The sequence below is a fragment of the Aedes albopictus genome, chromosome 1 (genome assembly GCF_035046485.1).
Source record: "Aedes albopictus strain Foshan chromosome 1, AalbF5, whole genome shotgun sequence".
NCBI lineage: Eukaryota > Metazoa > Arthropoda > Insecta > Diptera > Culicidae > Aedes > Aedes albopictus.
Genome location: NC_085136.1, coordinates 124643780 through 124659814, shown reverse-complemented (window position 1 = coordinate 124659814; position 16035 = coordinate 124643780). Strand labels below are relative to the sequence as shown.

The 16035-nt window shown below is 44.5% G+C and overlaps 2 protein-coding genes across 2 annotated transcripts; both read left to right on the top strand.

Annotated features, from left to right (window-relative positions):
- Nucleotides 1-1002: 1002 nt before the first annotated feature.
- LOC109403518 (uncharacterized) lies at nt 1003-13930 on the top strand. Its single transcript, XM_019676339.3, has 3 exons — nt 1003-1161; nt 1226-1388; nt 13391-13930. The coding sequence occupies exons 1-3, from the start codon at nt 1135-1137 to the stop codon at nt 13744-13746; spliced, it is 546 nt and encodes a 181-aa protein (XP_019531884.2). The 5' UTR covers nt 1003-1134; the 3' UTR covers nt 13747-13930.
- Nucleotides 4085-13463, top strand: LOC134285149 (uncharacterized). The gene is made up of 2 exons (XM_062845330.1): nt 4085-4996; nt 5273-13463. The coding sequence occupies exons 1-2, from the start codon at nt 4085-4087 to the stop codon at nt 5375-5377; spliced, it is 1017 nt and encodes a 338-aa protein (XP_062701314.1). The 3' UTR covers nt 5378-13463.
- Nucleotides 13931-16035: the final 2105 nt, after the last annotated feature.

Below are 16035 nucleotides of genomic sequence, written 5' to 3'. Positions count from 1 at the left end.
GATTATTGTAAACGATAACCTTTTGTTGCTGGTTGCCACTTCACATGAGGTCAAGGATTTTATGGAGGTAATATTTGATTACGGTTTCTAATGTTGCGGTATCCCATTGAAATCATATGGGATACCGCAACATTAGGAACAATAGGAAGACAGCAGCCGAAATATTAAGGATTTTTTTTAAATAGGTTTTTGGCAAATCTTAAAGCACACAAAAATGCCTTTTGGTAACATTTCAGTCGAAAAAGTGCTCAATTGCCATTATGTACCGCAACATTAGGAACAATTACCCTACTGAAGTGACCGGTGGAATACAAGTAGCCGGTAAATCCACAACATCGCTCCTGCTGACTCACCGAGCTTATTGTTGACAACCTCCCCTATAATCTTCCGGGCACGCTGTTGTAAACGTGCTATCCTCGGTACTCCGGGCTCTGGTCATGATTGTCCGATATCAAGCTTCACACATCAATGGATTTATATGCCTCGTTTGCGTACGCTAGCCGGTTACATTTTGCGGTTCAAATCCACACGTCCAGTAGGATTTTCATTTTCATGAGTTTGGCGGGCACTTTCTCTAGAAAGCAAAGCATAAATATTCGCAATATATTTAAGTAACATTTTTGTATAAAAAACTTACCCGGACATCACCAACATCGCCATGCAAATGCAACCTTCAATCACAAACTGAATTTTAGGAATTTTATGTTTTTTTTAATTAGCGGGAAAAAAGCTCAACCTGTGAAGTTAGCGGGAAAAAAGCTCAAAACTGTGAACCCAGCAGGAAAAAAGCTCAAAAATGTGAAGTCAGCAGGAAAAAAAATATTTCCTGCTCGAAGTTCGTGCCATGAGGTATAGGCGGCGCTTTAGGGGAGCTTTTTTCCTGCTCGAATTTTCCTGCTCATTTAGCAGAGGTCAGAACTCAGCGAAAATTATAACTGAGTTCCGGTGTTCATTTGCTCACTTTGACATTTTCTGGCAACACTGGTAAACGCTGGTGAAAAGCTAGAGTAAAAACAAAAACATTTGCAGAAGAATCAGAAAAAGCTAGAAAAGCGGCCATCGTCTACTCCGCTCGTTAGGAATTTCAATATAAAAATCTGATCCATTTTCAATTACAATTTTCAAGTCGCCAAAATGGTACTACGCAACGGAAATGATCTGGTAAGTGCGCCTTCAGATTGTACAAATCTTACGAAAATTACGGCTGTTTTCCTTGTACGGACAGGACGCCATTGACGACATATCGGAGGATGAAGGAGGTGGACATCAGCGAAGGCGCTCCAACTCCCCCGACGGCAATGGCCTCCAGCATGCGATGAGGATCGAACGGAATCAACAGGAGCTGGAAGACATGATCCGGAACTTCGTGGACGGGTTCACGTTTTACTGTAAGTGCCATCAGTGGTTTTCTCTGTTCTTTTTGTTTTTAGCGTAAACATTCCTGTGTGGTGTTTTGGTCGATTTGGCTGGAGCGGTCATTCCATGCGCAGTGAATTCACAATGGTCGGAAAAATATAAATTTTGGCCAAAACTATTTTTAGGGAAGTGGAACAGAAAATTTAATGATGATGAAATTTATTGCGGAGATTCCACCTGTTTAGACTCTTGCGCGAAAATTAGTTGCGTGGGCCCACAGATATTGTACGCTGTGTTGTTGGGTACACATTTGGTGACAGTTTTGCATTATAAACAAACATTTATAACGCAACTACGCTGAAAATGAGTGTTTAGGATAGAAAACGGGGGATAATTTCTTCCAGTGTAACAATGAACTCGTTTGATTTGTTTTGGCCAATGAGGCATTTCTAGTTCAGTGCATTTATGTAACCATTTCCTGTAACAAAGCAGAATTAGTATTAAAACGGATTTTCGTCAAAGCAGACGTGTTTTTATTTCGTGACGAGAAATTACAGTCCGCCGAAATTGCTTCCCACGTGTGATACGAACAAAATGGTCGTATTCGAACCGGATAAAAGACAATTTGGGAAGTAATCGCGAAAATTGATTACGGGTCGGGAAGTTCGCGTTGGAAAGTGATTCCCGTTCGTAAAAGTGATTCGATCACTGGAAGGTGGTCGAAAAGTGATTTCTTACTGCGCTGCGGCACAGTAGAAAAGTGATCCGCCGAACAGAAGGATTGACAGGGAGGCGTGCCCCCTGCGAATTAGCAAAAAGTGAAATAGAATCCGTGAAGAAATGGTGCATCGTTCCGGAAACCGAAGAAAGCTGCAGTTCAGTGACAGTGGATCGGGAACAACACCGCCTCCCAAAGAGCAGGTGCCGTCGGTCAGTGTACAAAAGGACGAACAGAAAGCTGCGCAATTAAAAAACAAAATGGATGCCAGTGTGGATGCTCTGAGCCGATGCTGCGAAACTGCAAAGGGGAAAATTGTTCGAATACGGAAGGCGATTGAAACTGCGAACCACGACTACAAGGTTTTCAACATACATGCGCTAAGACTGTACGTGAAGACGGTGGATGCAGCATACGAGGAGTATAACGACTTCCAAAATAAAATCTACCAAGCTGCTCCATCGAGGAAATATGAGTTTGAGGCGACATTCGTAGAATTCGAAGAACTCTATGAGTACACAAGGATTTCGCTTTGTGAAATCATTGACGCCTACGAAGAGTCGCTGAAAACACAGCAGATGCCCGCCATAACTTGGCCCGAAATTTCGTCGCTGCCTAGTGGTAGTGGTGCCAGTCAACTCGTTAGACCTTCGCCAACGATAGTACTGCAGCAGGCCGCACTACCCTCGTTTGATGGCAAATATGAACACTGGTTCAAATTCAAACAAATGTTTCGGGACATTGTGGACAAATGCACAGGCGATTCAGCTGCGACCAAATTACACTTTTTGGACAAAGCTTTGATTGGCAAGGCGCAGGGAGCCATTGACCCTCAGCTCATCCGAGACAACGATTACGATGGAGCATGGAAGAGCCTGACAGAGCAATTAGAAAATCTCCCGGTGCTCATTAACTACACTATTATGAAGCTACTGAACCTGAAGCCGATGACGACCGAATCTTTTCAGCAGCTGAAGACGTTAATCGACGAAGTGGAAAAGAGCATCAATTCGTTGGAGTTTCATCAGTTGAAAATGGATAAACTCTCCGAAGCGATAGTGACCACCTAGATTTCCACTAAGCTGGATCAGGATACACGCAAGATATGGGAGTCGAACGTGAAGCGCGGCAAGCTACCCGTGTACAAAAACATGATTGTTGTTCTTCGTAACCAGCAACATGTACTGGAGCGCTGCGAAAGCTTCAAGTCGACACAGAAAGGTAAGAACCCTCCTACTCGCACAGCTCAGCCGGCAGCAACAAAGGCACACACGGCTACGATTCAGAAATCCGAGGATTGTCAAATCTGCTGCGAGGTTCATACTGTGGAAAAATGCGACGTGTTCAAAAAGCTGGATGTAAAAGGGCGGTTCTACAAGGCTAAACAACTTGGTCTGTGCTTTGCTTGCCTTAAAAAGGGCCATCGAACTGCAAATTGCAAGACGAATGCGAAGTGCCCGAAATGTTCCCGACAGCATCATCTGTTGCTGCACCAAGAAGAGCAGAAATCTCAGGATGAGCAGAAACCTCCACTGAAGAAGCCGGACGAAGATGGTGGCAGTTCGAGTAACAGCGTGAGACCCGCTACGGAAACGACGGTCGCTAACTGCCTACGACCGTGTGACACCGCTGTGTCACCGAAGCATGTGCTACTGGCTACTGCAATAGTGAATGTATTCGACGTTGATGGTGATCAGCATAAATGCCGAGTTCTACTGGATTCCGGGGCCATGACAAATTTTGTGTCCCAGCGGTTGGCAGACCTTCTACAGTTGAAGAAGAACTATGTGGACGTTCCCGTCACCGGAGTGAACGGGATGAAGACGTTGGTGAAATTCCAAGTGCAGTGCAAGGTGAAATCCATCCGAGGAAGCATTTTGCCTGGACTATTTGGTCGTACCCAAGGTTACTGGTGCATTGCCGGTGACAAAGCTGAACGTGGATCATTGGCCTATACCGCCCAACATAGAATTGGCTGAACCGAAGTTTTTTGAACCATCCCGTGTCGACATGTTGGTCGGCGCAGAGGCATTTTTTGATCTTCTACTGTCAGGTAAGATAAGGATGTCCGTAGATCTCCCGCTGCTGCAGGAAAGCGTCCTAGGCTGGCTTGTATCGGGCCCGGTGGATGCATCTGCAACGTTATCCACAGTCCGGTCTTTCCAAGCTGCTGCTGTTCGTGAAGCTGATACGGATTTGGTCCACATTTTGAAGCTGTTTTGGGCCATTGACAACCAGTCAAACAGTCCGAAGCCTGAAGACAACGATTCCGAGCAACATTTCCGGGAAACATTTTATCGCGACGAAGACGGAAGATATGTGGTGAGGTTGCCGTTTCGAAGGGATTGTCAGGAGCTTGGTGAATCACGTCAGCAAGCGGAGAAGAGATTCTACCAGCTGGCACGAAGATTAGACAAGGATCCACAATTGAAGAAGCTTTATTCTGAATTCATCAGTGAGTACATTCGTTTGGGTCATTGCAAAGTACTCCTGGGTCCGGTCAGCGATAATGCAGAGGCTTATTATATGCCACACCACTGTGTGCTTCGACCCGACAGCTCCACGACAAGGTTGAGAGTTGTGTTCGACGCGTCATCGAAAAGTGGCTCCGGGGTATCGCTTAATGATCTGCTGATGGTTGGACCCCCAGTCCAAGAAACATTGTTCGACATCGTGCTGCGTTTCCGCCTTCATCGCTATGCATTCACAGCGGATATATCGAAAATGTACCGAATGGCTTCGATGCACGAGGACGACACTAAGTTTCAACGGATTTTGTGGCGCGAATATCGATCCCAGCCACTGAAGGAGATTGAGTTGACAACGGTCACCTACGGGACAGCCGCCGCTCCGTTTCTTGCAACGCGTTCCCTCAACCAGCTTGCCGAAGATGAAAAGGAGTGTTTTCCGGCCGCGAGTAAGGTGGTGAAGAAAAGTGCGTACGTAGATGATGTTTTATCCGGGGCTGCAACTCTGGAAGAAGCAAAACTGTTACAAAATGATTTGGTTGAGTTGCTTGGACGTGGTGGTTTTCAATTGCATAAGTGGTGTGCAAATGATGCTAACCTGTTGGACAATATCCCTGTTGAAATGCAAGAGAAGCAACTTGACTTTAAAAATCGTGACGTTAATGAAACGATAAAAACGCTTGGCCTACTGTGCAACCCGGTCGAAGACTGTTTCACCTTCTCCGTCAAGCCTAGTGTGAGTGTTGTTAGGGCAACGAAGAGACAAGTAATGTCAGAGATTGCCCGTCTATTCGACTCGTTGGGTCTGCTTGCCCCGGTGATAGTGATAACTTAAATGATTATGCAAGATTTGTGGAAGTGTGGTTTGGATTGGGATGAAGATCTGTCGGAGGAGCAGTTGGTTGAGTGGAACACAATAAGGAACCAGCTGCCAGAGGTAGCGAAGATGAAGATTCCGAGACTGGTGATCATCGATGGAGCTTGTCGTTTCGAGATACACGGTTTTGCAGACGCTTCTATGAAAGCTTATGGAAGTTGCGTGTATTTGCGGAGCATTAATCAGGAAGAAACAGCGGAGGTGCATTTGCTATGCGGAAAGTCTCGGATTGCCCCCATCAAGGAAACCAGACGACAGTCGACTGATGACTCAAATCCAGCTGAATTGACCATACCGCGCCTGGAGTTATGCGCTGCGAAGTTATTGTCAGAGCAAGTCACACAGGTCCTGAATGCTTTGGAATTACCGGTGGATCGAGTGGTATTGTGGTCTGATTCTCAAATTGTGCTCGCCTGGATTGAGCATGTGAAACCTGAAACACCAGTTTTCGTCCGGAATCGGGTTTCGCAGATTCGCGAATTGACAAACGGCTTTGAATGGAAGTACGTACCGACGACCATGAACCCAGCTGACATGATATCCCGCGGTGTGTATCCTTCAAAATTGGCAGATAATGAAATGTGGTGGAGAGGCCCTACGTTTCTACGTGCGATGGAGGGCGAACCGGTGGTATTGCTGTGCGCTGCGGCTGGGTCGAACCGAACGATGACTACTCCAGTAGAAGCAACGGTTGGATCTGCTGTTCCAGAAAATCGCATGTTGGAGTTGATTATGAACACCAGCAATTTTCGCAAGCTAGAAAGAGTCGTAGGATATGTAATGAGATTCGTAACGAACTGCAGACTGGAATACGATAAACGACGTCGAGGACAATTGACAAGTTTGGAATTTCGAGAAACTATGAAGGTAATGGTCAAGGTAGTACAGGCTGCTGAATACCGTAATGAAATCAAGTGTGTGGAATCAGAAAAACCTGTAGTTGGAAGGCTTCTCAATCTGCGACCTATGCTGGATAGTGAGCGATTGCTGAGAGTTGGAGGACGACTACAATATTCTGACCTCCCGTATGAACAGAAGCACTCCATGATTATCCCAGAGAAACATCCACTGACAGAAATGTTAATCGAAACTCTACATCGTGAACATCTGCATTTGGGACAAAACGGGTTGCTTGCAGTTATGCGACGCTATGTTTGGCCAGAGAAGGGAAAACGAGCCATACGTAGGGTGCTGAGACGGTGCGTAAGGTGCTTCCGAATGAAGCCAAAGGAGACAAACCAGCTTATGGGTAATCTTCCAAGGTTCCGAGTCACAGTCGCCGATCCGTTCATCAGAACTGGCATCGACTATGCCGGGCCTGTTTTGCTAAAGCAAGGGCGAATGAAAGCACCGATCAAAGGATATATTGCAGTATTTGTGTGTATGTCCACAAAAGCAATACACATTGAGCTAGTGACATCGATGACAGCGGACTCGTTCCTCTCTGCGCTGCAACGCTTCGTGGGCAGACGAGGGCATGTTGCCGAATTGTTCTCGGACAATGGAAAGAATTTTATCGGGGCAAATCGATAACTGACTGAGTTGCACGAGCTGCTTACTTCGCAAGTATTGGAGAAGAAGGTGAGTGACTTCTGCCAGGTGCGTGGCATATCGTGGAGCTTCAATCCACCAAAGGCTCCCCACCAGGGCGGATTATGGGAAGTGTGGGGTATGAACAAAGCTGAGTAGCATTTCCCATGCGTGTATTTCCCCTAGCAAGCATCAGTGACAGTCAGCACCATGACGGGGTCGTCGTCAGTGTGATGCTGCCTCATTGACGAGTGGACTGTTGGCGGGGCAAGTCGCCATCACCGTGAGGTTCCGTATTATGCCAAGTGATTCTACTGCAGTTTGCTAAGATGGCTGGGAACGGATTGTTCCAGTGGGTTGCCCGGTATTCACATTGGCGATCCTGCCAGGAGTGCATCATAATCAATAACAAGTTAATCATAAAATAGGTAGAATCACTTGGCATAAAAATAGTGAGAGTAAACAAATCGTTTTGGTGTGTGAAGTGTGTGGTGGTGCTGCAAACACAGTGAAGTGGGTGTTGCAATTCTGCGGTTCCTGGCGAAAGCTAGAGCGCGGAAAGTTTTAGCGTTCTGTTTTAGCCTTGGTTCTAGCACAAACACATGAACAAAGGCGCGGTGACGTGGTTGATTTTTGTTGTCGACTGGTAGCACGCTGTGGATAGGTGGTCGGTCGATGATTGCATGCATGTTTCTTCATGTTCTTGCTCGGCATGGATGGTCGCGCTTTCGTTGATTCCTCGGATCGTACATGCTCGTGTTGTCGCTCGGTTGAACGGTAAATGCAAACAGGTTGATGTGCATGATGGTAGAGGTGTTTGACTATTGTGAATGTTGCCGTAAAATACTCGCGGCGTTGGTTGGTTGGGTTGGTTTTTGCTCGGGTTTTTGGTTGGGCAAATTAATGGCGTGTCGAACCGCCGAAAATTTTTCTGCATAAGGAAAATGCAGGGACGTGTAATGAAAACCGTCCAAGGAAACGGCATTTTTGGATAACCGCCGAAAATTTTTCTGCATAAAGAAAATGCAGGGACGTGTAGTGAAAACCGTCCAAGGTAAAGGCGTTGTTGGATAACCGCCGAAAATTTTTCTGCATAAGGAAAATGCAGGGACGTGTAATGAAAACCGTCCAAGGAAACGGCATTTTTGGATAACCGCCGAAAATTATTCTGCATAAAGAAAATGCAGGGACGTGTAGTGAAAACCGTCCAAGGTAAAGGCGTTGTTGGATAACCGCCGAAAATTTTTCTGCATAAGGAAAATGCAGGGACGTGTAATGAAAACCGTCCAAGGAAACGGCATTTTTGGATAACCGCCGAAAATTTTTCTGCATAAAGAAAATGCAGGGACGTGTAGTGAAAACCGACCAAGGTAAAGGCGTTGTTGGATAACCGCCGAAAATTTTTCTGCATAAGGAAAATGCAGGGACGTGTAATGAAAACCGTCCAAGGAAACGGCATTTTTGGATAACCGCCGAAAATTATTCTGCATAAAGAAAATGCAGGGACGTGTAATGAAAACCGTCCAAGGAAACGGCATTTTTGGATAACCGCCGAAAATTTTTCTGCATAAAGAAAATGCAGGGACGTGTAGTGAAAACCGTCCACGGTAAAGGCGTTGTTGGATAACCGCCGAAAATGTTTCTGCATAAGGAAAATACAGGGACGTGAAATGAAATCCGTCCGAGGAAATGGCGTTATTGAAAAACTGCCGAAAATTGTTTGCATTAGGAAAATGCAGCGATGTGTAAAGAAACCCGTCTAAGGAAATGGCGTTGCATGATAACTGCCGAAAGCTGTGCGTGAGGAAAATGCAGGGACGTGTAATGAAAACCGCCCATAAAAATTGCATATCGTTAAACAGTTTAAAATTCGAAGTACGCAATGAAAACATATCTACTGAAAATATGTTGTAGAACCTCTTTTGAACTCGTTTTGTAGAATCTATTTTCGTATAATGAAGGACATTTGTGTGTTATATATGGTCCATCTGTACCATCACATTGAAGCATTGAAAATGGAGTTGTATGATATACGGAATCTTTAGTCTGATAAATCTCAAATTGTTGGCTTCATGGCCGAGCGGTTAGCGGCGCCAGTCGTTTAGGTGTCTCGTAAGCCTTGGAGTGTGGGTTCGATTCCCGCTCCAGTCGGGGAAAACTTTTCGCCAAACGGAAAATTCTCCACTGGGCCACTGGGTGTAATATGTGTTGTCCGTTGTGAAATGTTTGTAATGTTCAGTCTGTAGAGGCCGCAAGGTCGAAGACGGTGTAATTGTCTTTTTATAAATCTCAAATTCGTTAATCTCTTGTTTTTTTTTCTTTTTTGACAAATAATTCTTACAAAATATGTTCGTTTTCGTTGAATGCGTCGAATTTTCGCAATCGTGAATAACGATTGATTTGAGTGAGAGAAAAACAGGGCCGGCTACATAACGAGACGTGCGAAGTCGTATAGATGATTGGTTAGCATTGCAAGTTATTAATCAAATGATATAGGTTCGATATTAACAAAAGTGCGTTTACTAATCAAAAAAGTAAATGTGGCCATTCGTCTTAATTCTTGTATCTTGAAGTGTATCTTGTTGCATTGGTGCCATAAGGATGAAGAGAACGAAATTGAGGGTTTGAGCGTAAAAATAACAAGCCTGCTAGTCGAAAACTTTTTTTTTCTTTTCGGAGAAGAGGGAGAATGTGGGGTATGAACAAAGCTGAGTAGCATTTCCCATGCGTGTATTTCCCCTAGCAAGCATCAGTGACAGCCAGCACCATGACGGGGTCGTCGTCAGTGTGATGCTGCCTCATTGACGAGTGGACTGTTGGCGGGGCAAGTCGCCATCACCGTGAGGTTCCGTATTATGCCAAGTGATTCTACTGCAGTTTGCTAAGATGGCTGGGAACGGATTGTTCCAGTGGGTTGCCCGGTATTCACAGGAAGCAGGGGTCAAAAGCGCAAAACATCATCTCTATCGGACGCTCAATGAATCGTATCTCACTTACGAGGAGATGAATACGCTATTGATTCAAATCGAGGCCATTTTAAATTCACGTCCGTTATGCGAACAGTCTAATGACCCACACGACTATCGGGCATTGAGCCCAGGTCATTTCCTGATCAGTCGTGAATTGACGGCAATTGCAGAACCTCTCTACGACACTGTAAAAGAACATGCGTTATCCAGATACCAGTTAATTCAGAAGCGGAGGCAGTCGTTTTGGAAGCGGTGGTGCAATGACTACTTGACTGAGCTACAAAAACGGCACAAGTGGAAAAAGGAGTCATCGTTCATCCGAAGCGGCATGATGGTCATTCTCAAGAAGGAGCACACTCCTCCCCAGAGCTGGAGACTTGGAGGAATCGTTAACACACATCCAGGGCAAGATGGAGTGATCCGGGTGGTAACGGTGTGAACAAGTACTGGCGAGTACCGCAGACCTACGACGCAGATTGCGCTGCTGCCGATACCCGACAACGAGGAGTGCGGGGACAAATGATGAGTTGTGCGGAGCCCAAGGGGGGAGTATGTTTAGGATAGAAAACGGGGGATAATTTCTTCCAGTGTAACAATGAACTCGTTTGATTTGTTTTGGCCAATGAGGCATTTCTAGTTCAGTGCATTTATGTAACCATTTCCTGTAACAAAGCAGAATTAGTATTAAAACGGATTTTCGTCAAACAGACGTGTTTTTATTTCGTGACGAGAAATTACAGTCCGCCGAAATTGCTTCCCACGTGTGATACGAACAATGAGCGTAATCATTTATTTGCGTCGGAATCTATAAATATTCACAACGGGCAATAAAATTTAATGCTTTTCTTTGGTACATGGGGGTTTTGAAATTAGTCTATGCTGGAACCATCTCGGCAGGGCTTCTATTTTGGGTACTTTTCTGATATTGCTTTTTTTGCACCGTATTCGACCCCCTGCAGAAATTTTTTGTCACACCACAATATGTTCCCACCAGTTTCAGCATACATTGGTTCGTTTCGCTGCTAGAAATTTTAAGCGTCGGTTACACTTTTTGGGTGGTGCAAGGAATAATCGGTTTGTTTACTTGCTACTTTCCTTGGTGTTTGACGTGTGAACAAATATTTTAGATGATTGAACATTTGCACGGAAATCTATAAAGCAAAGCAAGATGCAATATAACTCAGTCAATTTTCATCCAATTGACATAATTTTTGGTACGCGGTGAGACTCATAGCACAGACAGACATATTACTTAGAAGAAAATTGCTTCAAAAACATCGTTTGGCATCTCACTAGCACCCTCTATAATTCTCAATCCGAAGCATTCATTTACAGGTGTTGTTTCCCTCGGCTCGATGTAACAATTTTGCAGGTGATGACTCCCCCGTGGCGTCATCCATTCATAAAACATGAATGAAGGTTCATGATTGAGTCATTTTATGTAAACATTGATCGGCGTCGCGTTCATTTCTCTCCAAAATTGAGAAGTGATGTAGGCACAGCAGCGCCACCATGACACATGCGAGCACAGTCCGAACCACACATTATTTTCAAAATGACCGTTAAATCGTGCAATGATTTAGATTTGAGTAGTATGTCTGTGCTGAAACTACCCATCGACTGGGTCAATTCGACCCGGATTTTCATGTTTGTTTCTATCAGTTGTCAAAATCCGGGTAACCCAAAAACCCAGATTCGTTGAATTTGGGCAAAGATCTGGGTAATAGGCACTTTGTCACTTTTCGGCTTGAGAATATGGCAGCGGTCAGGAGAACGCTGGAAACTTTGGAATGTTTTCGCGAAAAATATGCCGATAAATGACGGGAAAACAGGGGAAATATTCCGGGGAACTGTTTTCCAGCATCAGGTAAGTGAACAGCAAGGCGACGTGAGACATCTTAGAGAAGACGAATGTCGTCGATATTTTGCAACTTTCTCGCCTTCGGCTAGGGAATCCGCCCACGCTTTTTCGTCCCGCCGACATGAGTGCTTCACTTCCTTCCGCGAGCCGAATAGCGCTGATAGAAAAGAAGAAAAGACAATTCACCGTCTTGGGCCAGAGGTCGCACAGACTGAACACATTACTAACATTAGGCAACGGACAACACATATAACACCCAGTGGCCCAGTGGAGAATTTTCTGTTTGACGAAAAGTTTTCCCCGACTGGAGCGGGAATCGAACCCACACTCCGAGGCTTACGAGACACCTAAACGACTGATGCCGCTAACTGCTCGGCCACGAAGCCCACAAAATATATAGGCTTGGCTCCTCGTGTTTTGCTCGCTCTATCGCGACTTGGCATTATTCAGCACAGTGCTGGAAAAAATCACGAAGTTCATACGACGGAGTCAAAACTATTCAAATCACAGCTACCCATGGTTATGAATGTAAAACCGTCCGCTACGGTAGTCTAGTTTGTTGAATTTCATTAGAAACCCTATGTTGCTACGGTAGTCTGCTACAGTAGATCGCTATGTGGCTGTTCTGACGGGATTCTCTAGATGGGTCAAGCTTGGAGACAAGGCTTTAGAATGATTTGGTGGCAATGTTGGATAGACCTTCGCTGGATGAATCGGTAGGACTCTCGGGATGATAATATTGGAGAATCGATACAATAATGACGAGGATTATTGATGGCAGAATCGGACCGACATACGGGATGGACCTTCTCGACTTCTCAGGCAATTGAGAACAAAACTAACTATTTTATAAAGATTGTATTTAAACAAGAGGTCATCTAGGAAGTTATGGTTAAGATTTTTTTTTTATGGTGTTAGCTTTTTTGATAAATGGCACGCTGATTGGCGTGGGGTTTTTACGCTGCCTGGTATTCAGCGACCGACATGCCAACTGGAACGGCGTCTTACATTATAATCAAAAACTGACTCCACCAGTACACCATCATGCACATAATATACTTGATTCTTGAGAGCTTAGGGAACCGGAAGCCGATTTGCGTTGTTTCACACTTTCGCGTCGGTGTGGTGCGGTGCGGCGGCGTACACGATCACTTGAATAATGAGACGAGATAGTCTGCTCCGAGGTTTCCTCCTGCTGAATCACGGATGACGCTTACGTGGACCAAGGGAAAACCGATGATTGAAAGGTTTAACCATGGGTGTAAATATGCTGCAAGGTACTTGCGAGATATCGGGAGCGTGTCATCGGAAAATACTGTGCTTTGGGTATAGACGATATCCCTAATGAAGAACGCTAGTACGACAAATGAATTTCAATGAAACTCATTTGGAGCTCCCGCGTTGAATCTGCTACTGTAGTATTTTTTTAGATCGCCTACTATATTGATTCAAAAAAATTACTCCCGCATATGAAGAGCCAGCGATACATTCATCAAATTCAAGCAAACTACTGTTACCATTCCCAGCACTGATTCAGCATGACCCGTTTAGCCTATTTTTCAACCCATGGACTATAGTCAAATATATTTTAACTTCCATCACATTTTCCAGGGAACTTATTCGTCGACATGATGAACGACCTGATTCGTCGGTATCGTGTGAGGGAGATCGCCATTGAAACTTACGAAGCGTTAAGAAATCACCCTCTGCTGGCCCTGTCGATTGCAGCAGCAATTTGCTGCCTTTCGTTGCCGTTTGTAATCTTCGTGTTCTTCACGCTGTGTACCGCCATCATGACCTTCACCGGATTTGTGCTAATCGAAGGAACACTGATAACGATGGCTTCGATGCTGCTAGTCGGAGTACTGATAGGGCTGGGATGCCTTTTCGGTACATTCGGGATGGCGGTTCTGGTGGGCTATCTGGGCGTCTCCAAAGTGTACGGCTGGATTGGCCAACGACGGTAATTGTGCTTCAATGGGATGTATTTTATTGTGTTTTTAGGATTAGTTCAGTAAGTCAAGCCTCTGGCTCTCTACTTGGTTCAAGTGATTAAGATAATGTGTTAAAGTAAGCATGTAAATTGAGCATAAAAAGGGCAGTATTATAATTATGTAATGTAGATGTTTTAAATAGAATTTGTTTTTGAAATTTGTTGTTAGTGACATATATGTTTTCCAAATATCACATCCCTTCAATATGTGCACCCATGTCCAAGTATAGATGACAGTTCTCTTAGGTATGCCAGATCCTCCTTTGCATCAGTAGTGGTAAATAGTTTTGCACAGAGCTCAAAGGGGATTTCATAACTAGGGTCTTGTACCATTTGAGCAGGTGTACCTATTTTGGGCACTTGTCGCTATAACTAATTCAATTTCAAACCGATTGATTTGATTTTTTGTATAGAGTTAGGCACATACAGTACCTAACTCTGTACAAAAATTCAAATCAATCGGTTTAAAATTGACATAGTTATAGCGGCAAGTGCCCAAAATAGGTACACCTGCCCAAATGGTACAAGAGCCTATTTCATAAAATGGGCGAAAAAAAGTTGTCATATATACTTGGGACCTATGTAGATTAGCGTGGTTCAAAAAATCGTTTTTGCTCCACACCGCTTATTCGATTCGTAATCAGATTCTAAGCCTTCTCCCAAAAATTGAGCTGATTTGGTTGAAAATTGAGAGTGCACAAGCTCTTCAAAGTTTGTATGGGAATTACTATGGGAAAAGGACGTTTTTCATTCAATTGACCGTAGCATTTCCCCAAGTGCCCTAGAGTGTTAGTTGGCCCTTGGTTCTCCTAGGTTACTCTATCAGCTACAACTTTGCCGAAGACCACATTTAAATCAGATGCCTCATTAATTAGTTATCGATTTTCATACAACTGCAGAAACTTTAACAGTGATCGTTCAGCTTCCCAGCAGGCAACATTGCTGCACATGGCGCCAAAGATAGCACACATAAAACATGGCTACTATGTTTCATGGCAAATTGCAGTGATGCCCATCGAATAGTGTAATCATCATGATCAAAGATTTTCATTCTGGATAAAAATCGATAACTAATTAATGAGGCGTCCGATTTGAATATGGTCTTCGGCAAAGTTGTAGCTGATAAAGTAGCCTAGGAGTACCAAGGATCAACTAACACTCTAGGGCACTTGGGGAAATGATACGGTCAATTGAATGAAAAACGTCCTTTTCCCATAGTAATTCCCATACAAACTTTGACGAGTTTGTGCACTCTCAATTTTCAACCAAATCAGCTCAATTTTAGGGAGAAGGCTTAGAATCTGGTTACGAATCAAATAAGCGGTGTGCAGCAAAAACGATTTTTTGAACCACGCTAATGTAGATGTTCGCCATCCGCAGAAATGCCGCGAAAACAACGTGCCCAAAAATCATCGGTTTCAAATCGATCTACAAAACACTGGTAGACCCGCACGAAGCATGGACCCTTCGTGCAGAGGACCAACGCGTCTTTGAAGTTTTCGAACGGAAGGTGTTGCGTATCATCTACGGCGGAGTGCAGATGGATGACGGGACAAACACAAGCTGCATCAGCTGCTGAGAGAACCAACCATCGTCCATACCGCGAAAATCGGGAGGCTACGGTGGGCGGGTCACGTCATTAGGATGTCGGATAGCAACCCGACTAAAATGGTTCTCGAGAGTTATCCGACCGGTACAAGAAGACGTGGTGCGCGGCTAGCGAGGTGGGTCAATCAAGTAGAGGACGATTTACGGACCCTTCGCAGAGTGCTAAACTGGAAACGCTCAGCGCTCAGCCATGGACCGAATAGACTGGAAACGTCTCCTACCAAGTCTCCTACGTACCGCAGAGGACACTCAGGCGTTAGTCCGACCCTTGGTCCGACCGGTAAAGTAAGACCTATATAACACAGAGAACGTTAAGTTTATCCAGCTTTTTGCGCTAAAATCAATCGACTGATAAATTCTATGTGCATTAACCACAAGCTCAGCCAAATAAACTTAAGATTTTTAAAAGGTCTACCTTATGAAACGGCCTTTAAATAGTTTATGGGCCGACACAAATTCCGATTTCCTCTTATGTCAACCCCCCTCGGAAAATTTTTGTCGGAATTCGACATTTTGAGGGGGACACAAATAAATTGGTAAAGATATTTTAAAATTTTAAAATGAAAAGAGTCGTCGAGAAAATTTCTGAACAAATCCGATGAGTTTGACAATAGAGTAAAAACAAAGCTTGTTTTTCTCAGAGATGGCACCGCCA